The 23,557-nt window shown below is 64.4% G+C and overlaps 1 protein-coding gene across 1 annotated transcript in view; it reads right to left on the reverse strand.

The window, feature by feature from the left end:
- The window catches only part of CCDC187 (coiled-coil domain containing 187), a 37,286-nt gene extending 13,729 nt beyond the window's left edge, over window positions 1-23,557 (reverse strand). Inside the window, exons 1-22 of the mRNA XM_047093714.1 lie at window positions 23,436-23,557; window positions 22,469-22,998; window positions 22,272-22,370; window positions 21,353-21,473; window positions 20,580-20,701; window positions 20,188-20,283; window positions 16,766-16,900; window positions 15,221-16,239; window positions 14,896-14,990; window positions 11,528-12,093; window positions 11,074-11,290; window positions 8,294-8,483; window positions 8,095-8,204; window positions 7,862-7,984; window positions 5,490-5,649; window positions 4,096-4,294; window positions 3,849-3,932; window positions 3,620-3,730; window positions 3,463-3,527; window positions 2,936-3,049; window positions 1,875-1,996; window positions 1,647-1,738 (exon numbers count right to left, since the gene is read on the reverse strand). Of these exons, the coding sequence (XP_046949670.1) occupies window positions 1,647-1,738; window positions 1,875-1,996; window positions 2,936-3,049; window positions 3,463-3,527; window positions 3,620-3,730; window positions 3,849-3,932; window positions 4,096-4,294; window positions 5,490-5,649; window positions 7,862-7,984; window positions 8,095-8,204; window positions 8,294-8,483; window positions 11,074-11,290; window positions 11,528-12,093; window positions 14,896-14,990; window positions 15,221-16,239; window positions 16,766-16,900; window positions 20,188-20,283; window positions 20,580-20,701; window positions 21,353-21,473; window positions 22,272-22,370; window positions 22,469-22,998; window positions 23,436-23,557 (4,492 nt within the window). The remainder of the gene's footprint in view (window positions 1-1,646; window positions 1,739-1,874; window positions 1,997-2,935; window positions 3,050-3,462; window positions 3,528-3,619; window positions 3,731-3,848; window positions 3,933-4,095; window positions 4,295-5,489; window positions 5,650-7,861; window positions 7,985-8,094; window positions 8,205-8,293; window positions 8,484-11,073; window positions 11,291-11,527; window positions 12,094-14,895; window positions 14,991-15,220; window positions 16,240-16,765; window positions 16,901-20,187; window positions 20,284-20,579; window positions 20,702-21,352; window positions 21,474-22,271; window positions 22,371-22,468; window positions 22,999-23,435) is intronic.

Here is a 23,557-nt window from a genome sequence, read left to right on the forward strand (position 1 = left end):
GCTGGTGAAAGCATGTGAGGAAGCTCCCCACGCTGGGGAGAGAAGCATCGGGAAGGATCAGAGCCTGGGGGCCATGCCTGTCTCTGCCAGCCGGGCTGGAAAACCTCACGCTCCACGGGTCTCAGGGCAGAGCGCACAGAAGGTCCTGCCTCCGTCCCAGGGGGACACCTGCTTCAAACCCACCTAACAAATTAGGAAAGCAACACTCGGGAGACTCCAGCTGCATCCAAGTAACCGTGTTCCAGAACAAAGCTCACAACTGTGTGTGGAGCCCCCCGGCAAGGTAAAAGTCAAAATGTTCAGCAGGCACGGGAAGAAGAACCGTGACCTATCATGAGAACAGTCAGTAGAAACTGACCCAGGCGGTAGAATTTAAAGGCCAGAGAAGGCCTTTAAAAGCTGTTATAACTGGGGGTGTCTGGGTGGCTCAGTCAGTTAAGCATCCGACTTCGGCTCAGGTCATGATCTCACGGTCCGTGAGTTGGAGCCCCGCGTCGGGCTCTGTGCTGACAGCTCGGAGCCTGGAGCCTGTTTCGGATTCTGTGTCTGCCTCTCTCTCTGCCCCTCCCCTGCTCGTGCTTTGTCTCTTTCTATCAAAAACAAATAAACATTAAAAAAAAATTTTAAAGCTTTTGTGACTGTGTTCTATATATTTAAAAAGTTGAGTAGAATCAGGGATGATATAAAAAAGTGTCCAAGTGGAACTTTTAGAAACGAAAGCCCAAATACCTGAGAAGGAAAAGACACCGGATGGGATTAATGACAGATCAGTGGCCACAGAAGAAAAGAGTAATGAACTTGAAGGCACGGCAGTTGGAGCTCTCCACAAGGAAACACAGAAGAAAAAGAGAATCAGACAGAACAGAGCCTCGCGAGCACGGGGCTTCAGGTGTCCTGACGTCCCTGCCAGTGGAGGCTTGTTGGCCAGGAGACAGATGACACCGTGGCTGAACATTCCCAAGCATGAGGCAAACGATAAACACTCCGGTGCCCGGATCGCAACGCACCCCAAGCACGAGAGCCTTTTAAAGAGAAAACGAACGCAACCTTATCGTATCAAGTAGCCGCAAGGCGGTAACAAGGAGAAAGCCAGAAAGGCGGCCCGAGGAAAGGGACAGCGTGCGCGGGAGAAGAGCGACGCTGACCGCAGGCTTGCGGTGCGAAACAACGCGGCCAGAAGACGGGGCGCCACTGCCAGCCGGAGGGAGACGCGGTCCGCCTGGGCTACACTGCGCAAAGGGTATTTCAGAAACACCGATGCGATGAGTTTGTCCTTAGACGTACAAAAGCTAAAAGATGTCGCCACCGCCCCCCCTCCCCCCGTCCGGAAGCGTTAGGGGAGGTCCTCCGGGCAGAAGGACGGCGCGACGCCGGGGCGGGAATCGTGTCTACACAAAGTAAGAGCGAGCACCGGGAACGGGTGTGCACGGACTGGTTAAAAGCTGACCGAGCGTCGACAGCACGGTCATAAGGAACTACGGTGGAGTTCAGGAAAGATCTGGGTGAGGTGCACAGGGCACCGGGACCGTCTGCTGTCACTGAGGGCTGGGCCGTACGTACGAGCCCTCGCCCGCCGCCGTCCGGGGCCCTCTGCCCACTGCTGCCGGCCGGACACTCGCCGCGTGTGTGCTTTGCAAGACCCTTACCTGCAGGAGCCGACTTGCCCTCCCGACTCTGCTGTCCTTCCCGGGGGTCCTGGGAGGGCGCGGCCGCGGCTCTGCCCTGGGCTGGGTGCGATCTGGGGACGGGTGGGGGGAGAGATGCGCTGGAGACACAGCCCCGGCGGCACCAGCCGCAGCGCCTGTCCCAGACGCCCTGCCCGCCCTCTTCTATGCTGGGAGGTGGCGGCGGCCAGCCCCCCCCCCGGGCCCCACCTGGGTCTGGCTGTCACCGTGCTCAGACAAGTCACTGGCTCCAGACCTCCGCACACCTGTGGCTGCTTCCCCTCCGAAGCCGGTTTCGGCCTGGCCTCGGTGGAGTGTTTCCCCATCAGCTGCTGTGAGAACGGGAAGGTGGGGTGTGTGGTGGGGGCCCCAACCTCAGAGGCCTCCACGCGAGGCTGACAGTCCCTCCCTGCCCCCCAGACAGGGCTGGACGTGGCGGGGTGGGGGAGGGTGGCAGGTGCCCGGCAGGCACAGAGCAAGGCCGGGGCTGGAGCACCCCAAAGCTGGGGGGTCTCAGATGGCCGGGGGCAGGGGGGAGCTGGCTGCGTGAAGGACGGCGGGAGCCAGGGCCCTGATTCTCAGCTGCAGCAGCTGTGGTGCTGGGAAGAAAGAGGGAAGGAGAGGAAGCGGGGGCCGGCTGTGTATGTTGCCCACACACACAGGCACACGCGTGTACATGCATGTGCACGTGCTTCCCCAGGCTGGGGCACCCTCCCGGGAATGCCTCCCCAGATGTGCTGTGCGTGAGTCCATCCCAACAGCCCCCGGGCCAGAGACACAGAGAAGAGAAAGCCCATCACGTCGAAGCGGATCCTGGACATCGGCCGGGGCCATCCCGACCAGTGAACGCAGGGGGGCCGGGCACAGGTGCTTTGGAGATGTGGGTCCCCTTCCCCTCCCGGCCGACCTGCCAGGGCTGTGAGTTTCCGGCACATATCAGCTCACGAGCTCCAACAGGGAGCCCAAGACTCTGGTGCCACCGGGGACACAGGCGGGTGGAAGGCGCGGGCGGTCATCTGTCCCCCCAGCCAGGTGCCCCCGGGTCAGCGGTGGGCCAGAGTGTCCCGTGAGCATCTGTGTGCAGCCCACTGAGCTGGCCTCTGGCCGCAGCCGCCCCCTCCTCTTCTGGGCACTGGCAGGGCTCACATTTCAGGCGGCACTGTATCTGCACCCTCCCCGCCTCGACCTTCCGTGAAGGCAGGTGGCCCCCACGCAGCCAGAGAGTGAAGCCACCTGGGAAGGGCCGCGCGTGGGGCCTGTCCGTGCCTGACCTGCACCCGGTGCTTGAAGAGCAGTTCGTCCAGGGCCTTCTGTGTCTCCCAGACCTCCCGCTTCGCCCGCTGCCGCAGAAGGGCCAACGCCTGCTTCCGCTTCTGCTGGTCAAGCTGCAGGGAGGGCCGAGCCTCAGGATTCCCGGGGCGGGGGGGGGGGGGCGCCCAGACTGCTGCCCCCACAGCTCTCCAAAAGCCCTGAGCCCACGAGGGCAGGTTGTGCCATCGCGGGGAACGGGACACTTCTTGGGGGCGGGGCTCGAAAGCCCCCACTCGTGGCCGGGCCTCCCCCCAGCCCGCGGCTTGCTCCCCTTCTCGGCTGAGGCGGTCCGCGTCCTGAGCTGCCTGTCCCCTCCCTCCTTCCCGCGCAGCCTCCCCCGCGGAAGAGCCGTCGCTCACACTCTACAGCTGCCCGCTTTGGGGCCTTCGCTCAGCCTCAGGGGGACGAGGGCTGCTCCCAGCTCACCCCAAGCAGGCCTCTAGGGGATACAGCTGCCATCGGCCTGGCAGAATGGGGTGGGACGCACCTTCAGTGACTCGAGAAAGCCCAGGGACTTCTGGGGGATGTTGGCAAGGTGCCCGGAACGCTGACCTGTGGAAGCCACAGAGAAGGGGCAGGTAAGTGGCCGGCAGGGAGACTCCCAGCACGACAGTCCCTTCCCGCGCGTCCAGTGGGGGCAGGACAGGGCTGCCCGTGGCAGGAGGAGGCAGACAGCTCCTGCATCTCCTCGACGGCCCCAAGGGTTGGCTCGGCCTGACCCTCAGCCGCACTCCCCCGGGGAGCCGTGCCCAAGTCTGCAGAGATGGTGAGTCGGAGCCCAGCAGCAGACCCGGGCTCACCCTGCCTTCCCTGGCGACCTAAAACAAATCGCTAGCCCTTCAGAGCCTCGGTGGGACAAACAGAGGTTCCCACCTCCCTGCTGGAGGGGTGACCTAACACAGGCTGGCCGGATGGCAGCGGTCAGCACCGTAACAATGGTCACGGCCGGGCGGGTGCCTATTAACACAGAGGCACAGGGCCCCAGGCGTCCCTGGGGTTTCTGGGGTTGCTCCAGAGAAGGGGTGTGAAAACCGTGGCCTCCCGGCCTGGATCAGGAAGGCCACAGGGGCTCCTCTTTCCCTTTGGTGGCCCCCGAGGGTCTGGCTCGGGCTCTGCGCACAGGTTGGTGCTGCTGGCCCCCCTGAGGGGGCCTCTAGGGGCGACTCCACGGCCGGAGGGGGCCCAGCGCGCTCCCTCCTTTGCCCGCCTCCCGTCTTCAGGGCCTGGTGTTGGTGGAAGGGGGCAGAGGAGGGCGTCCGGTTTGTGGGTGGCTCTGGGAGGAGTTCCTCGGTCATCGCCGTCCAGTTTGCTTCAGCTTTCTGGGGTCGGAGCGGCAGAGGCTATGGGCAGCGGCTGAACCAGCTCCTGGGCGTTTCCACGGCAGTGTGGGGGAAACTCGGAAGCCCCAGGGGGAGCAGTTAGGTGTGACCCGTGCCGAGCACACGGCAGCCCTCCCCCTGCCCCTGCCAGCTGGCCTCCGTGGGAAACGAAGGCCCGAATGGGAGAACGGTTCGACGTGTCTCTTCTGAGCCGAGGTTCCCTCGACAAGGAAAAACCCTCTTTTGCTTCTGTTCTGTGGCCACTGAGAGAAACTGAAGCCGGAGAAGCTGCCCAGGACCCCTGAGGCCCCACCAGCCTGAGCGCCCACCGACCACCCGGGAGGCTCCAAGGCTCAGGGAGGGGTGTTCCTTGTCACCTCCGGCCACACCACGCCGGCACCCCAGACGGTCACCAGGGAGACACGGGCCGCGTGCCCCTGAGCTCCGAGCGGTGACCCAGGAGAAAGTAAGCTGTCCCCGACACGGCTGTGTAACGACCACGATTGTAGTCATCAGCATGTTCTCAGGGAGGAGGCTCGGATCGGGGAGTCACCGCCTCGAGCCAGAAGCTGACGGGACCCCCCTCCCCCCCACGCTGGGTGGAGACACAGTCGCCCCCCACCACGCGTGTTGCTGTCATTTAACTTCCGCGAAAGGGAAGTCAGCGTAACGTTCTACTCCTCAGTCCCACCGGCCCCATTTCACTGGCCAGACGGCCATGCGTGGCTAATGGCTACCCTACTGGATAGCCCAGAGTGTAGGACGCTTCCCTCCACCCAGAAGCTTCTGCTGGACAACGTGGTGCTGGCTGGTGGAGTCTTGAAAGTGAGTGCTACTGGGCAGCACTGGTCTAGAGGGGTCTCAAAAGTTCCAGTGGGCGGCGCTGCCCCAGCAGGAAGAGCTGGGTTCGAATCCCCCCTCTGCCACAGATCTGGCCCAAGGCCATGGTGCCTCTTTGAGCATCAGGTCCCTCCTCCATAAGCAGAGCACGGGGACGGGCCCGGCCCCGGGCACGGTGAGACCAGCGAGACCCATGTGTGGTACACGGTGCCCGGTCCGGGGCGATCAGGGCGCTCAGTTCACTCATGCACTCGGCAAACGCTCCCCGGGCACACGTGCCTGGCGGGCACTGGCTGGGACCGCAGTGAGTCCTCGCGGCCCGCAGAGCAAGCTACGGCAGGGTGAGCGGCAGGACCTGGCCCAGCCCGCGTGCTATCCGGGAGGCTTCCCGGAGGAGGCGTCGGACACCCGCCCGGCACAGGTGCTCACTGCTTGGTTTCGGGGTACCCGAGATCCTGCTCTCGGCCACGCCGGGCAGGAGCAGCTCGGATTTCAAATGACTCTGGGGGGCCTGCCTAGAGTCTCAGGATAAAGAGGCCCCATCAGAGAATTTCAGTGCGCCCACGGACAGGTAGGTCCTGCCCGACGACGGAGAGTGTAAGGAGGGACGCGGGAGGGACAGGGAGGGACAGGGAGCCTGGGGCGGGCCTCCACTCCACCGGCCGTCCTGCTCCCCCTGCAGGAAGAGTGGGTTTTTCCAGAAGGCCCGGCATCTGGCCCGTTTGGGTTCGGCCCGTGGGAGCTGCCAGACCCCGGGGCCGACGCCAGGCCTCAGAGGCTCCAGGAGGGACGCTCATGGAGATGGGCATGGAGCAGGGGACTGGGGACATTTCTCAAGGTGACGGCTCTGCCCCGTCTCTCTCTGGAAGGTGCGGGTGGGACCCCTGGGGTCGGCCCTGGGGACACAGCGGGCTGGCGTGGGGCGCTCTTTAACTAGGCCCAGCCCCTTGCCCGGCTGAGAGGCGCCTGCGGGGAGGGGGCAGCTGTGCAGGGAGGGCTGTCCTCGCCCCGGTGCCCAGGCTGCCCCCCCGACTGTCGCTCCCGTGAATGAGTCGCTGAGAAAGCTCACACGGGGGCTGTGGGTCCACAATGCAAGTATTTTGTCCTTCCAACCGGTGACTGATGGTTTCCCCTCTTGGATTGGAGAGGGCCCCCTTCTCTGCCCCTAGCTGTGCTCTCACGCCCCTCCCCATGGGCCACCTGCCCGACCCCCCAGATGTCGACCGCCTCCCCGCACCCACCCACCGCGGGCAGACAGCGCGGGGAGCGCAAGTGTGTGGGGCGCGTGCGTGCCTCGGGTCCCAGGAGGAGTCACTTGCTGCTGCTGCCCAGCAGAGGTAAAAGCACGGAGCCCCGCGGGGGCTGTCCTCAGGGTCTAGTGCTTTCCACCTCAACTCTGAGTCCCCACATCGCCCCATGTGACGGTCGAGAGGGGCAGGGGGCACCTGAGCTGTCCCAGCTTTCCAGAGCACGCGGCTGTGCCCAGATCCTGGCAGCGGGTCCAGCGAAGGTCTCCAGGCGGCCAAGGCCCCAGGTGTGGAGGTGATGGGCGGGGGGCCTCCCCACCGTCCCCTGAAGCCACCAAAGCCGGTGCCTTCAGGTCCACACCCCAACCTCACTGCAGGGACTGGAGCACTTGCCCCTGGCGGAGCCTTTCAAGGGGGCTCCGGGACCGTGGCCCCACACTCCCAAGAGCAAGGAGCCAGTGAGTGGGGCTGAGGGGCAAAGAGAGGGCTGTCCCCTCCGGAGGGAAGGCCAGAGCCCGACCCCCTTGCAGGACCCTGGCCCGGAGGCAGCCAGCCCCATGCGACTGGGGATCACCCTTGACTCTCACAGCAGCCAGCCACCGCCCCCTGCTCAGCCAGCCTTCTAGAAGGACAGCCAGGGATAGACGGTGCTGGTATCCGCGTTCGGGCCCTGGTCACAGCTCAATCCCGGGCACTCCTGGGCTGCTCGCTGCTCCCTCTGGGCTGCATTTTCTGGGGCTGCAAACACGGAGGAAATCTCTACCGGCTTCCCTGTGGATTCTCTCTCAGAACCTGACATGTCGTGTGCTGTCACCCGAGCACTTCCCGATGCCTGCCCCACGCTAAGGAGCAGGTGCCTGGCGGGCAGGGCCGGATCTCAGGTCAGCACCGGGCACAGCAGGTGCTCAGTGGGGACAAGTTGGAAAAGCAGAGACAGGAACCAACAAATGAATTAGGGGGCCCTTGGTGCTCGGGAGACCGGGAGAAGCAGGGCCAGGGGTCAGGCCCCCCCGCAGCCCCCAGCACAGGCTGGAGAGTCTCCCGGACCAAGAAGCCAAGGAGGTGGGAGCGGGTCGGCCATGGCATTGGGGGGAGGCACGGACCCCTCCTCCTCCAGAGGGCCCAGGGCACGAGCCCAGCGGGCCCCCCTCGACACACCTCCCCAGCCACTCAGTCCCGGTTCCCAGCCGCTGTGCCAGGACCCTGCAGCTCACCCCTGAGCACGCCCCGAGGCAGCCCACACAGTCCTCCCACGCCCCTCAGCACGGGCCCTCGGCCAGGCCGGGCTACCAGACAGGGCGCTGCCCCGCGCACCCCCCGCTCTGCACCAGCTCCGTGGCCCTGAGCAAGTCTCCTCAGCTGAAACCCAGGGACAAAACCTTTCAGAAGCAAAAGAAAAGGCAGAGGCCTGGGCGGGCAGAGGCTCGGATGCGGCGGCCCGGGAGCAGGGCCCTCGACGAAACACGCGGTCAGCCCTCACCCGGGCAAGTATCGGTCGCAACCGAGGCGCTGCAGGGGCACGTAGCAAGCAGCTGGGTCCCGAAAACCTCCAAAAAACTTTAATACTGATACACGGATGCTCTCCACATAGAAAAGGCTCTCTCTGCACCCGGCGGACCTCGCCAGAGCATCAGGCAGTGGAGGGGGTCCCCGGCGGACCTCCCCGGCCACCCGACCCGCCAGCCCAGGGCCTGTCCGCGGGCTCGCCCTTACCGCAGCTTCGCGTGGTCCAGGGCGTGAGCAAGCCGGCCCCTCTGGCCGACGGCATCTCCAGCCGCAGGGAGTCGCAGGTGGGGTCCAGCATGGCTGTCACCCCGAGTGAGCTGGGGACACGCAAACACACACGTGAGCAGAGTCGGGCAAGGACCGATCCATGAGGTATGAGGCCACTGGGGTCTGGGGGGGCAGGGACCCGGGTTCCCTCGGCCTGAACAAAGCGGCTCTCAGACCCACAGTGACCAGGGCCGAAGCCAAGGGCCAGAGGCCTAAGGGGGTAGGGGGATGGGCCCGTGCCTGGAGGACCAGGGGGGCAGCCGTGGACAGGGGGCACCCACGGATCCACGCCAGCAGTGTCCCCCAGCTTGAAGTGGCAGCCTGGGGCTCTGCACCGGGACCCGGGGAACCAGCAGCCCTCAGGAGCCCGGACGGCTGGGGCCCAGCTGCCATCATCACCGCTGGGCACCCTGGATGGGACCAGAACGCCCTTTGCCTGGAAGCCCGTGCCTGCCCTGGGCCTGCTCCCGCCCCGGGCCTTACGGGGCGAGACGGCCACTCTGGGAATGAGGGACACGGGCTTGTTCTTCGCCTCCGTCGTTCCCTCTGCCGCCTGCTAAGGGGCTGTGTCCACCAGGCCCGGAGTGGAGCAGGGCGGACAACCAGCCCTAACCCTCACCACCTCGGGACTGCTCGCGCCCCGAGATGCTGTCCCGTCCCACAGAGGGAGGCTGAGCCGGCCAGGGGGCCGAGCAGGCGGCGGTCACACGGGCCAGCTAGACTCGGTACCTGCCTGCTGGGAGGGCGAGCTAACACCCGACCCTGAGGTGGCCTGCGAGGTTCCCTAGGATTGGGAGGAGGTGGGCTTTCCCTGAGACGGCAGGAGCCCAGGAGACGGGGCCTGTGTCAGCGGGGTGCACGGCTCTGCCTCCCTTCACGTTTCTCGTTAGGGTGCGGCTGTCCGTGCCGGCACGGGGACTCCGGACCGCCGGGGTGACGAAGGACACACTGCAGGCCGTGGAGCGGGGGCGGGGGGGACGTGGCCCTCCAACAGCCACACGTTGCTGGGACGCCCAGCCCCCACCTCTGCAGCCCCGGGCCCTTGCAAGGGAGATGGTGTGGAAGAGGGTCCTGGAGAGAGGAAGCAATGCCCAGGCCCAGGGGCTGAATCCGGAAGCCCCCCCCGCCCCGGGACGGGGGCTGCTGCAGGAGCGCGTGCCCATGAGGGGACGGGAGGGACCAGGTCACCGCAGACCCTGCCTCTGTAGGAACGATTCTGCCATTACAGCATGACTGACAGCAGCCGCACTCCCGAGGTAAAGGATGCGCGGGGCTGTGTGCCAATAAAGCTTTATTTGTGAACACAGGCAGCGGGCCACGCGGCTGTGGCTCGTTGGCCTCTGCCTAGACTTCCCAGGGCAGCGGTTGTCACACTTGGGTGTGCAGCACGTCACCAGCAGGACTGAGCCCCGGGCCCAGCCTAGCGTACCGGGTTCAGGAGGGCGGGGGTGGGCCGGGACTCGGCGTTTCCAACGAGTTCTCAGGGAACAGAATGAGAACCGCTCGACTAGGGAACGGGCTTAATGGAAGAACCCTGGGCTCTCGTGTCCAGCCCTGCGTCTGAGTTTTGGCTTGCCCTCCCATGAGCCGTGAGATCCTGGCAAAGTCACCTCTCTGGGCCTCAGTTTTCCGGTCTGTGCAGTGGGAACGGGAATCTATCTCACAGGATCCTGAAATTACTGCCCGAGGTGCAGGGACGCCTGCGGGTAGCGGTCGGCACACAGCTGGGGCAGGCACCCCGCCACCCTTCTCTCCAGAGATGCCGGGATGGACGGGCCCTTGGAGGGCAGGAGTGGGTGCTGGTGATGGGCTGGGTCCCCGGCCAGCACCGAGCCCCACGGTCCCGGCGGTGCGGGTGGTGGTCCCTCCCCGACTCAGGCACTCAAAAGCTGGCCTGAGGGGCAGTGGGATGGGCCAGGCCCCGGATCTGGAGAACTTGGGGGCCACAAGCTGGACGGGGGCCTTGACCTTCATCCCCGGACCCCACCAGAGAGACGCCAGCGGGGCGGCAAGTGCTATTTCAGAAGGGCCGGCCAGGCGGCTTTTCTGGACACACTGAGGGGCCGGGAAGGCCCTGGGCCCTGATCCCACACAGCAAGGCCGCTGAGTCGTCCAGGGCACAACTCTACACAGCCTGATCGGGGTGGGTGCGGGGGGACGGGGAGGACGCGGGGCCCAGGTGTGGGGGTGCGCTGGGTGGGAATGCCCTGCGGGGCCCCGCTGGCCGTCCAGCAGTGGGACAGGCAGATGTGGGGCGTCCGCCTTGGAGCCCGGGGCACCGACGGTTCACGTCCTGGCAATTTTCCCATCCCTTGCCTCTCCCCTAGGTCTGGGGAGCGGGCAGCTGGCCAAGAACCAGAAGTCCAGCCCAATGCTGCCCCCTACTGGCAGTAATCATTCAGGTCCACCGACTGGATGGAGGCTGGGCAGCCGGCAGCGGTGGCGGGGGTGGGGGTCGGGGGTGGCTGGGTGGTCCTGAGAACTTAGACACGGGACACAGGACCTGAGTGGGAAGATACCCGCACACGACCAGCCCCCCAGTCACCAAGGAAAGTGTGGCCGATAGTGTCCGCTGGGCCCGCAGCCAGTGCAGAGGTGTGTGGGGACGGGGTGCATCCCGGGGGCTGCCCACCCACCAGCGGGGGCCTTGGGTCAGGGGCCCAGTGCCCACAGCCCAGCCAGAGAGGGGTCTCTGGGCCCGCCCCCCCCCCCCCCCCCCCCCCCCCCCCCGCCCTGGCCAGCACCAGAGCCAGCAGGCCCTGACCCAGGTCCGGGGGCTTCTCACGGTGGGGTCAGGACTGTGTCACCACCCCCGTTGCCAGCCCAGCTGCACCCAGACCGCTGCGCACCCCTGTGCACGGGCTGTGCACGGCCAGCAGCTCGCGGCTCGGCCAGGGCGCGTGGAGGGCGCAGGCTCACCTCCCGGTGAAGGGGCGGAGGGCCTGGAAGGAGTCCGTGTTTCTCGCCAGCCTGTTGTCCGGCTCCGAACATCCGTCCTCCGTGAGACCTTGGGGGACACGGACACCAGGCTCATTCCCCGGAAGGAGGAGCTGCCGGCGGTTGGGGACCGAGCGGGGACACCCCCGGCCCGTGTCAGGTGGGGCCCGGCGGGCCGTGTCTGCTTTCTTGCCCCTCTCTGGAGGCGGGGCAGGGGGGTGGGCACACAAGCCTCAGGGCCAGGCCTCATCCCTCCACCCACCAGGACCAAGCCGTGGACAAGGCCACAGACGGTGGAACTTAAGCCCGTGGCCGGGCTCCGCCAGGACCGCCCCTACGTCCCTTCGAGCGGCCTACACACCCGCCGTGGTATTGTCATCGGCCTCTTCCCTTGAGGGAGAGAGTGGGGCCACTGCTGGGGCTGGTGGCCACCTACCTCGGGGCTGGCTGTCGCGGGGGGCCCCCGGGCTCACGCTGTGCCGCCGCTCCCAGTCGGGGCTCCAGGACGGCGTCCTGCCGTCCGGGAAGCAGGTGGGTGAGGCCGGCGGCCTGGCCTGCGTGTCCGCCCAGTCCCAGGGTGTCCCTCCGCCCCGACGGGGCACTAACGCTCCGGAGTGGACGGGGGCTGTGGGCGTGGGGGCCGCAGCCATTCTGCTGAGGTATGAGGGCGACGGGTCGGAGACCGGGTCCCCGGGAGGGTCCGGTGCCTCCGACTTGTGCAGCTTGGCCGTCAGGATGTCGATCCGTTGCTTCAGGACGTTGGCCATGGTCTCCAGAGCCTGTAGCCGGGCCTGCTTGTAGCGGAAGTGCAGGGGCCCCGATGTGCCCAGGCGCTCGCTCTCCTCCGGGTCTAGGTAGATGCACACCCCTGGACGCGGGCCCTGGGTGGCGAGGTCCTGGAGCTTCAGGGGACCCAGGGAGGAGCGGGCGGACATCAGCATGGGGCCGCCTGTCCCCAGCGTCTCGGTGCGGTTCAGGGCTCTGTTCAGACACAGGCAGAAGCTGCAGGGAGAGAGGGTGGAGAGGGTCAGGTCTGGCGCCTGCGGCCTCGAGCGAGTTCAAAATGTGTAGGAGGCGGGATGAGCGTGTGTGACAATGGCGTCCATTCACGGTGACAGTTTTTGGCCCGGAGGGCTGGCTCCGGGGCGCGTCTATACAGCAAGGGACCACACCAGGCCGTGAGGGAGACCCAGCAGTGATTTCTGGAGTTTAACACCAGAGCAGAGGCACCAAAAGAAAAAACAGATCAAAGTCCTTCAACACGTATGACTCACGTGCACCAAGGGCACAATCGTGAGTGAGAAGGTGACCTACAGAATGGGACAAAGTTATTACAACCCACACGTCCCACGAGGGTCAGAACCCAGAGCATATAAGGGACACCTGCCGTTCAACAGCTACAGCGCACAAAGAATTTGAGGGGATGTTTCTCCAAAGAGCCAATAAACACACGAAAAAGAGGCCGAACATCGCGGGTGATCAGGGAGACGCAAATCCAGATCGCAGTAAGATACCCCTTCATGGGGCGCCTGGGTGGCGCAGTCGGTTAGGCGTCCGACTTCAGCCAGGTCACGATCTCGCGGTCCGTGAGTTCGAGCCCCGCATCGGGCTCTGGGCTGACGGCTCAGAGCCTGGAGTCTGTTTCCGATTCTGTGTCTCCCTCTCTCTCTGCCCCTCCCCCGTTCATGCTCTGTCTCTCTCTGTCCCAAAAATAAAATAAACGTTGAAAAAAAAAAAAAAAAGATACCCCTTCACGGCGGTCAGGGTGCCTACGACTTAACAATAAATAAACGGGGCGCCTGGGTGGTTCGGTCGGGCGAGCGTCCGATTCTTGATTTCGGCTCAGGTCATGATCCCAGGGTCGTGGGATCGAGCCGCACACCGGACTCTACGTTAAGCGCAGAGCCTGCCTGAGATTCTCCCTCTCCCTCTCTCTCTGCCCCTCTCCCCCACTCGCTCCCTCTCTCTCTCTTTCTCTAAAAAAAAAAAAATAATAATTAACTAAATAAAAATAAATGAATTAAAATTAAAAATAACCAGTGTTGACAGGATGTGAAGAAATCGGAAGCATTCCATAAAAAGGAAATCTGGGGGCGCCTGGGTGGCGCAGTCGGTTAAGCGTCCGACTTCAGCCAGGTCACGATCTCGCGGTCCGGGAGTTCGAGCCCCGCGTCAGGCTCTGGGCTGATGGCTCAGAGCCTGGAGCCTGTTTCCGATTCTGTGTCTCCCTCTCTCTCTGCCCCTCCCCCGTTCATGCTCTGTCTCTCTCTGTCCCAAAAATAAATAAAAAGCGTTGAAAAAAAAAAATTTAAAAAAAAAAAGGAAATCTGGACACCGGCCACAACGTGGATGCACCTGGAGAACACCTTGCTCCGTGAGATGTGCCCTGCACAGAAGGACCAGTCCTGAAGGATCCACTCCCAGGAGGCTCTAGATAAATCAGATCCACGGGCACGGGGGGGGGGGGGTCGGGGACGGGGGGGGTGTAATGGGACAGAGTCCAGTCTGGGAAGGTGGACACGTTCTGGGGACAGACGGAGGGGACGGCTGCATGACAGCGTGAATGTGCTTAAAGACAGTAAGTCTACATTGTGTGTATTTCCCCACAACTTCTTTAAAACGTGGAGGGGAAAAAGAACACAAGAAAGCAAGATGAAGGGCCCACGGGACCCGCGGGCATCACGTCAAGGCGGCCAGGAGCCCTCGGCCGGCCTTTCCACGGAGGACGGGGGCTGCCCTGGGCAGTGGCTGGTCTCTCCGTCGGGATGCAGGTGCAGAGTGTGTGAACGTCACTGAGCTGCACAACCTGGGACCCGCATCTTCTTCAGGATGTTCCCAGACGTCAAGTTTAAGAAGCTGAAAACCGCGCAGCCTCCTGGGCTGCTCTGTGGACCTGTAACCCCCGGGAGTGCCCGAAGCAAAGTGGGGGACGGTCACCTGACCCCGAGCTTTAAGGTGCCGCCCCGGGGAGGGGCTTTCTGAACAGGTGCCCGGCTCTATTAAAATACGCAATAGTGAAAACCAAACAAAAACGGGAGGGAGAAAAACAGAAAAGCAGTTGGCGGGACACAGAGAAACTGGGACCCTCCTCCGTCGCCAGTGGGGATACAAAACGAGGCAGCCGGTGTGGGAAGCCATCTGGCGGTTTCTCGAAAAGTTAAACACCGAGTTTTCAAATAAAGTTGCCTGGCAATTCCACTCCCAGGTGTGTAACAAGGGACACGAAATAGGCATTCAGTGAATTCATCCACAGCGGCACTAACCACAGCAGCCTGGGGGGCGGGGTTGGGGGGGGAAACAGTCCAAACGTCCACCAACTGACCAACGGATAAACCATCTGTGGCCGTCAGGCCACGGAACGGGGTTTGGCCATAACGACAGAACGAAACCCTAATGCGCGCGACAACACAGACGCGCCCAGAAAACACGCTCCAAGAGAGAAGCGGCCTCCCAGCGGCCACGCCCTGCCAGGCTCCAGTGACGTGAATCTGTAGGCGGGGAGCAGATTGGGGCGACGGGGGGGGGGGGCCGCGGGGAGGCCCTGGAGCCATGCCGACGGGTACAGGGTTCCCTTTCGGGGTGACACGATGTTGTGTGTGCAGAGAGAGGTGGTGGTCACACGACACCGGGGAGGTGCCCAATGCCCACCCCCCCCCACCGCCATCGCGTGCCCTCAATGGCTCACTTAAGGGGCTGTGGAACCCGGGACAGCCCTGTTCACCAGCTCTGGGCAGAGGAAGCCGCCTCAGCCTGGAGGAGCGCCCCCCCCCCCCAAGGAACTGCAGCCCCCACCTGCCTACCCACCTGCCCGGGGCCTCCTGGTCCCCCAGCACCATGCCGGAGGTCACCTTGCTCCACTCCAGCACAGGCGACCCCAGGCTCCCAGAGGCTTCCAGGCCCTAAAGCAGAGGAGAACACGGTCAGAGCCCGCCTCGGACAAAAGACCCTGAGACCCTGTCCCTTAGTCCCAGAGCTAAGGGTCTCAGGCTGGAGCCCTCGGGGGGCCCCCTCCCTAGGGGCTGGGACAGAGGCAGTGGGGTCCCTCCAGAGCCCCACCATACCCAGGGAGGCAGGCACTTGGGGACGTCAGAAACTCAGCACCGCGTCCTCACCGGCACACCGCGCGTACCTTGGACTGTGCACAATGCGGAAAAAAGGTCACGATGCCGGGGGTCGTGTGGGACACCACAGGGACGGCTTTGCCGAGGACGGCCTCCCTCTGCTTCCTGTACACATCCTGCAGCCTCTGGTTTCTCAGCTCGAGCGCCCGCAGGGCCGAGGCCTTCTCCTCCAGGGCCTGTCGCCTCCGGGCCAGCGCCTTCTGGCGCATGAACTCCCGCAGGGACTCAGAGCTGTAGGGGTGACCCAGGACCCCCCGGGGCTTCGGGCAGGGTGGCGGCACCCTCACCTCGTTCTCCTTCCCAGGGGCGTTCCCGGGGGCCCCGGGGGCCGGCCTCATCCAGGCTCGCTTTGGCTCCGAGGGAGGCGGGAGCGAGCCTCGGCCCCTGCATGGGGTGCCCTTGCTGCGCAGGAAGGAGGCGCTCCACGGCCGCTGGGCCGCTGGGCTCCACGGGCTTTGGGCAGAGCTCTCCCAGTCTTCATGAGCAGCCCAGGTCCTCTGGGGCTGGGAGGGCTGCCCGGCCGAGGCGCTCCAGGGCCGCTGAGGGAAGGAGGTCAGCCTTTCAGGGGGGCTCCCAGGCCTCTGGAAGGAGGGGTTCCGTCCTTGGGCCGCCCGGGTCATCTGGGGACAGGACTCCCACCCAGCCGCGGTGCTCCAGCGATGCCCCGTGGGGAAGCTGCCAGCCCTCTCTAAGGCCCGAGGACTCTTCGAGAAGGAGCCCCGGACATCTGGGGTGCTCCAGGGGCCCTGCTGCCTCCTCTCTGCCAGGTTCTGCAGCCACAACTTTGACCGCCCCAGCTCTGGCCCTCCCCTGGGGCGGTGGCTCCGGGCCAACTCCAGCCCGGCCTGGATTTGCTGGCGGAGGTCTCTAAGGACAGCCATGGCATTCTGGATGGTCACAGGCCGCTCGCAGGAGGGCAGGTTGGGCGTATTGGCGGACACCTGCAGGCCGCCGCGGACAGAGGCTGGACTGGGCATCCGGGGACGGGCAGGGGAGCTCTTAGCAGCTCCAACTTTCTTGCTGTCTCCTGCAAACACAGGTGGTCACGGGTGTCAGGGGCTGCGGGGCCCCGGGGGGGAGCAGAGCCAGCTCCCCTCCCTCCCCCCAGAAGCACCCTTGGCCCTGCTCCCAGCCCCTCCTGGCCCCTGCACACAGCATGGGTTTGCAGAAGCCCTCCAGGTGCACGTGCCACATCCTGGTGACTCGAGGCTGTGCCCGGGCACGTTCACCCCAGACACGGTGAACACAGCGTGATGGGGGTGACGTGTGTCTGCCGGAGGAGCCCCTGCCCCTCCCACCCTGCCTTCCCTCAGTCGGGAAAGCCTAGCCTCCTGGGAGCCTGAAAGGTGTCTCTCGGGGACAGAAAGCCTTCCCTTAGGCTTTCAAACGTAATGGTTTCCCCCAAGTCCTGTCTGATGGCAGGTTTGGAGGGCATCCGACAGGCCGCTGGGGAGAGGCCTGCTCCTGGACCTGATGTCCCTCCTTCGCCCTCTGCGCCCACCGCCCAGAGGCTACAGCGCAACAGGAGGAGCCAGAGGCGAGGCACCAGGTACCTAATTCCGCGGCGGGGGCCTGGTCTCTCGAGGGAGCCTCCCTCTGGAGCCTGCGGAGGGCCGGAGGGGGCCCAAGCAGGGCCCTCGCCAGGGCTGGTCCTTTCCTCCAGGCGTAAACACCGACCAACTCAGAATCTTAAACAGAGAAAACGCACACACAGCCGAGCAGCCGGGGCCTTCCCAATGCCGGCCCAGACGGGGAGGTTGCTGGCCCCGGGCAGTCCCCTGGGACCAATTCACACGCCCCCAGAGGAGCTGGGGTGAGCCTCAGCCACCAGGCAGCAAGAGGCAGGGCTGAGTCCCAGGATGACTTTGGACGGTGACCTGACTTCTCTGACCCTCGGTTAACGGGACAATAAAAGCTGCTCCCCGCGGGAGCAACACAGGCCCAGGTGTGCGGCACGTGCTCAGGAAACACCGGCCCGTAGTGACAAGGACGGTAATAACGAAGAGCCATCAGCACAGGCAGGGCCAGTGGGAGGCTACGGCCACGGTTGACCACTCGCACCGGGCTGCAGCAAATTATTTGCTTTTAAGCCGGTGTGGCTCCGCAGCAAAGGGGCTGGGCACCAACAAGGATGCCCAGGCCAGCACGATGAGGGGTCCCGGAGAGCACGGACAAACACCCACCGTGTCCCAAACGCAAACGAGGTTTTGTTAACAAATGTTGTCACCTGAGGAACGTCATTTATCAAAATTCTTCATAATCCCAGAATACTCTCACCAAATGCCAATGCCAGCCCCACCATCGTTACAAACCCATCCACAAGGGCCGTGGCGGAGGCCAGTTTTTGCCAAGCAAGGGTGACTTAGAGCAGAGACCGTCAGGAGAGGTGACCCCCGGGGCAGGCAACCAACAGGGTCAGGCCCCTCCCCAACACACGCTTGACGATCTCTGGCCCAAGGCCCAGACCCAGAGAGAGAGGCAAGCCTGAACCGGCGGCTGCAGGAAGGGGAAAGGGCCACGCCAAGCCACGCCCTCCCTAGGCCACGCCCCGAAAGCTTGCCTTCTGTAAAGCCACGCCCCTTCAGGGCCCGAAGCCAAGGCCACGCCTTCCACAAACCACACCCCTCCAGGGAGGGCCCCTGAGGCCACGCCCCCCACGCCAGGGCCCGGGAACACCGGAGGTTAAAGCGTGGTCTGGGGAATCCCAGACCGGGTTTAAATTCTGGCTCTGCTGATTACTAGCTATGGGCTTCGGGCGAGTGACCCTCCTCGGTTTCCCCACAAGACCACAGGCATGAAACGGGGTGGGCCAGGAAGGGACAGGGTTCCGCTGGCAGAGACGAAGGCCAGGGCTGAGGCCGGCACTGCCCAGCTGGCCGCACCTGGGTGTTGGATGGTACCGAGGGAGGAGGGGGGGCTCCCCAGCAAGGCTCCTGAGTCCTGGCCCCTGTCGCTGCTGACCTGCACAAAGTCATCGCTCCTCCCTGCCACTGTGCAGGCCCTGCTCTGGACGAGGGGGCTGCCCGCTGGCCGGGACCCTCCCCACAGGCCCCTCCATCACTGGCCGCTCATCCCCCATTAGCCCGCCAGAGGGGTCCGGGTCAATAAATGGGTCCTGATGGGCACATTTTTTCTTCCGCCGAGCAGTTTAATGGCAATTAATTTTTTTACGAGAGGATTTTTAATCTGTGGAAATGGATGAAGTCCCCAAGTGCCCTGTCAAAGTTCCAGGGCCGGCTTAATCTATGATAAAAAATGCAAAGTGAGGCGGTATAATCTGAAATTAAATATAGGGCTTCATTTTCCTTCAGCCCGGATGGATGAATATTTTATAACTATTGTGATTTAATTTTTTGTTAACTACAGCAAATTTCTAATTCATCCAATTCCCAAGTCCTGCGGCTCTGACCTCTGAACCCAAGCTCATCTCTCCTTAGCCCAGCTGTGACTTGGTCACTGACAGAAACTAATGGTCAGCTCCGTCAGGGTGACACGGTGGTTACGATGATGGATGCAGCCAGTGGCATGCCCTTTGACCCAGTGTCAGACAGAAAGCAAGTCATTTTTCAAGCTAGCCATTAAAATAAAACAAACCAAAAAGCTGAGGGGGGGGGGGAGACAACGATGCAGAAAACTATTGTATTTTGTGCCTTTTAAGTGAGCCTTCCAGAACCTTCTCTGTGGCTGCCAGCATCCCTCACTGTCAGGTTCGAGTGGAGGTTTTCCCTGCTGTCTGGTCACCTCTTACCCTGCTGAATAGACGTGTCTGCCCCCATGGCTGCCCGCCTCCCTCGAGGGTCCCTGAAGCCAATGGCGGAGGAGGGACATGTTCATTCGTCCGGCGGCAACCCGTGCTCTCCCAGAGTGGAGGCGGCAGGTCTGATGGCGTGGAGCAGAAAGATGGCCAGAGCACCCGCCCCTGGCTCTCTCAGGTGAGGAGCACAGGCCTGGAGCCAGCACACCAGTGCAGCCCTGGGCAGGCTGTTGAACCTCTCCGAGCCTCACTGTCCCCATCTACAGCACGGGAGCAAGCCCGTCTACCCCAGGGGAGTGCTGTGGGGGTCCCTGAGCTGATGTCCAGAGAGCACGAGGCACACAGAGCCAGCGCTGACTGCCAAGAACAGTCAAGTCCCAGGGGAACACCGCCTCCCTCGTCCCACACACACCAAAGTGGCCCTTCTGGGGCTGGCAGATCCACCACGAGGGCAGGGTCACAAACCGACCCAGCCTGGGCAGCTGGGTCCCTGCTGGATGTCAACACCCCAAACCCCCACCTCTGGGGGCCCCAGGGTGTGACCTCAGGCCTGCCACCATCACCAGCTTTTCCTCGGACTCTCCTGGGATGTGATCGGCCGAAGCGCACCCCTGCCTGATGGCCCCAAGTCCCCAAAGGGCTGGGAGACAGTGGGCACTATCTAAGGCCTTTCCTATCACCGAGTGCTGTGGGGGAAGGCAGGTGTTCCGGGCTTGCTGTCTGGATTCCAATCCCAGGCCAGGTGCCTAGGGAGACCTCTCCCTCCAGCAGCCCCCACCGCTCACGCTCACGAGTGATGCCTCGGAGCACAGACTGTGAATGCACGTTCAATCGCGGAGAGCGGTCCGTGTCCCTACAGACTCTCTTGGTCTAGGGGTGCTGGAAGGACAGCCCACGGCACGGGGGGTTGTGGACTCGCGCTTCCTCACGGCGGATGACCCCTGTGCCGGCGGGGACCACGCGGCGCCCCGGTGACGCCCAGGCAGGGTCTACACTCACCCGAGATGCGGACGCCAGTGCCGCCCTTCCTTCAAGCGTGGCAGACCCTCCACTCGAGATCGGCCCCTGCCCGTCCCAGGTCCCTGTGCACGCAGCGCCCCAGGCCCCCGGGGCGCCCGTCCATCCGCAGCACCGGAACCAGAAGCCGCGTGCCCACCTAGTGAGCCGGGTCACAGACTTTTACCCCAGGCCTTGCCGGGGCCCCAAACGGGCAAACCTTACCTGTGTCTTTGGCATCTCTTCTAGAGGTGGGCGACTGGGGGGCTCTCTCCCTCGTGCAAGGACGGCTTTTCATTCTTTTGGTTTTCTCCCGTGGAGCTTCAGGGAGAGGAGAGGAGGAGGGAAGGTGGGGAGGGTGAGCAGTGACGGCCACACGGCTGGCCACGCTGGCGGCCCCCTGCCCCTACAGAGCCACGCGCCCGTCCTGCCTGCTCCCGGGGACTGTGCCGGCGCGGGCAGCTGAGTGCGGGGCCAGAGGGGCACACGTGGCCGTCCACCTCTTGGTGGTCTGCACAGGCCCCCCCTTCACGCCCCGACTGGTCACGAATGCCCAGGTGCCCAGGGCCGCGAGCCACCGAGGACAGGAACGGCCTCCCGTCTGAGTTGCCCGCGACCATCTCGGTCTGCCGTGCGGCCCTCGTGTTTGTTGACTGAATAGACGGCCGAGTGGGCCGCCACGGAGAGGCGGCCCAGCAGGGGGACGTGGGGGGAGGGGCGCCGCGTGGTGGGGTCCACCCTGGCGGGACGTGTGAAGACACGGAGACCGCGGGGGGTGGAGGTTGTCCAAGTCCCCGGGCAAGCACAGCGGCCAGCAGGACTGGGCCAGCTTCCTGAGGGCCAGTGGGGCCCCCTCTCCCCATGCGGTCTGGCCTCGCTCGTCCCTGTTCACCGCTGGGGCGGGGGCCGTGTCCGGGAAGCACCGAGAAGCCAATCAGCCAGCGATGTGTGAGCAGGACCGGGGGCGCTCGGGGAAAGGCTGGCCCGAAGGACTCTCCAGGCCTCCAGGCCTTGGCCGGTCCCTCTGTCCTCGGTGCCCACAACCCGCTGGCAGGAGGGACCTCCGGCACCCAGGCCTGTACAAAAGCACAATTCTACAGGATCCTCTCACAGGAGGCCCTGGAGGAGTCGGAGCCACGGACACGGAGAGCAGGAGGGTGGGGCTGGGGGAGGGGAGGGTCCACGTGTAACGGGACCGGGTCCAGTCTGGGAAGACGAACACGTTCTGGGGACGGACGGGGGGGTGGGAGACGGCTGCACGACAGTGTGAGTGCGCCTGACGCCCCCCAAGTGCGTCCTTGAAAGTGGTTACGACGGTAAATCTTGTGTTGTATGTTACCACAATTAAAAAAGAAAAAAGGAAAAGACCTCGGCCCTGCCCCACACCTACTTCCGGAGGGTTCTAAAGCTGGGAGGGGGAGACGTGACTATCAAGGACTGGTGACCGATGACACCAGGTGCTGAGTGACCAATGGCCAAGTCCCGTCCTTGCCTGAGGGGCCCCGTGGCCTCTGTGGGATGGGAGCGGACGGGAGAGCTGAGGCCGTAGGGGTCCCGTGGGTGGAGGAGGAGAAAGGCAGGGTGATCGCTGTGAGCCACGGCCCGCCTGGGCGTCCGGCCACAGGGAGTTGTCGCAGCCCCCGGCCACATTAGCCAGAGCTGGGCCCTACGGGGAGTTGTCGCAGCCCCCGGCCACGTTAGCCAGAGCTTGGCCCGGCCCCCTTGGCTTTGATCAGCAGGCACCTTGGACCCCACCGGCATCTGTACTCGGCTCACACATCCAGCTGGGGCAGGACACACCCAAAAACGCCCCTGTGACAGCTGCCCCGGGGGTCCCAAATCCCATGCTGACCAGCCTCTCGCCCACCCTCAGTGCCACTATTGCCCCGTGGAAAACCCATCCTGTTCCCCTGCACCGAGGACCCCAGAAGCCTCGGGCGTCCCAGGGCAGCCTGATTTCTGCTCCCGAGGCCCTCCCCCTCCCCCACTCCAGGGCCCCCCCCCCCCAAATCTTGCTGGAGTGAGGCTGTCTCTGCACGTGAGGGACGCCCTCCTCCCCCTCGCCATCTGCAAACAGTGCCAGCCTGCACTCCTTCCCCGAGGCGGGCGCCGAGGTTCGGAAGTCCTACCCCCACGGAATGGCGGGCTGGGTCCAGACCCCTGCTCGGCCCTTTCATAAAGGGCTGGGACCCTCTCTAGTGTCCCCGTCTGAGTGTGATCAAATAGAGCCGATCGCCTGGTGAGAGAGAAGCTGTATGGTCCAGAACCGTGTGGCCCCGACCGCCGCCTGGGTGTCCAAACGGGCTCACCTGAGGCCTGGCGCTGGGGGACCCTGGAGGGCTCTCGCCCCCGGCCCGGGATGGCCTTGTCTTCTGCTCCACACGGAGCCTCGCTCGGGGTGCCTAAGCCTGGAGAAGATGAGAGGGAGCATCGTGAGACAGGTTCCGCAAAGTTCCAGGAAAAGGTCCCCATCCGGCAGCCGCTCAAAAGGCTTCAAACGCAGCACCTTTGATGGTGGCCCCAGGCCCAAGTACGTCCCACGGGGCCGGATCGGGGTGCGCCAGCCTTCCGGCCTTCCTGCGGGGATCTGGCTCGGAGACTCTGCAGAGGCGCGAGGCGCTGGAGGGCGTCGAGGTGCCCAGAGAGGCACAGCTGGCCTGCCACTGTGCCTGGGCCCGGATCTTGTCCCTAAGCCGTTCCAGTCGTGGGTTGCTCTCTCTCAGCTGCCGCCGGGGCCCCTGCACCTGGGGGGGCCGCTCCTTCCAGGGCCCGGGGAGAGATGTGCAGGACTCGTGGCCCCCGGAGGAGCCGGAAAGGCGGCCTGATGACACCGAGCTGTCCCCATCCCTGGCCTCCTCGCTTTCGGACCACCCCAGGAGGCTGCAGGCCTTCCTCTGGGGGCCTGGCTGCTCCGTGTAGTCGGACCAGGCCACGTGGGGAGCTCCCCGCAGGTCCCCTGGCTGCCGGGAGGGCCTGGCCCACCTCAGGGCAGCCATGGCATCATCATCAGCCGCAGATGGACGGAGCCCGGAGTCCCTGGGGAGAGAGAAGCAGACTGGCCGGTCAGGAGTGGGGACCCGGCCATGCCGAGCAGAAGAACATCTCACATGGCACACCCCCCCCCCCCAGCCCAGCACCCCTCCTGCTCCCTCGTTCTCCTGTCTCAGAAGGCCCACCGCCAAGGAAGGTGCAGGGGACCAGTGAAACGCCCCATGCACGGCACTGCTGTGACGGCCCCTCGGACGGCCACCTGGAGCCTTTGAGGCAGGCACCGCGATCGGCCCAATTTGCAGATGGGGAAACTGAGGCCCTGGGGAAGGCACCGCGATCGGTCCAATTTGCAGATGGGGAAACTGAGGCTCTGGAGAAGGCATGCAGCAGAGGCCCCCAAGTCCTCTGTCCTCGTGCTGACCGGGCTGCCCTCCTGGGAAAGGAAGCCCCCACCTGGTCCAGAGGGCGGGCACAGACACTACCTGGGCTTGGCTCTAGCCTTCCTGGCGGCTGGCCTGCCCCGGGCCTCGAGGTTGTCTTTGGGGTGGGGCTGGGTCGTGTCTCCTAGGAGGATTGGCAGCATTCCCGGGACCGAGATCGACAT

The sequence above is a fragment of the Lynx rufus genome, unplaced genomic scaffold (genome assembly GCF_022079265.1).
Source record: "Lynx rufus isolate CCGP_SWC_20201006 ecotype Redwood Valley unplaced genomic scaffold, mLynRuf1.p SCAF_36, whole genome shotgun sequence".
NCBI classification, from domain to species: Eukaryota; Metazoa; Chordata; class Mammalia; order Carnivora; family Felidae; genus Lynx; species Lynx rufus.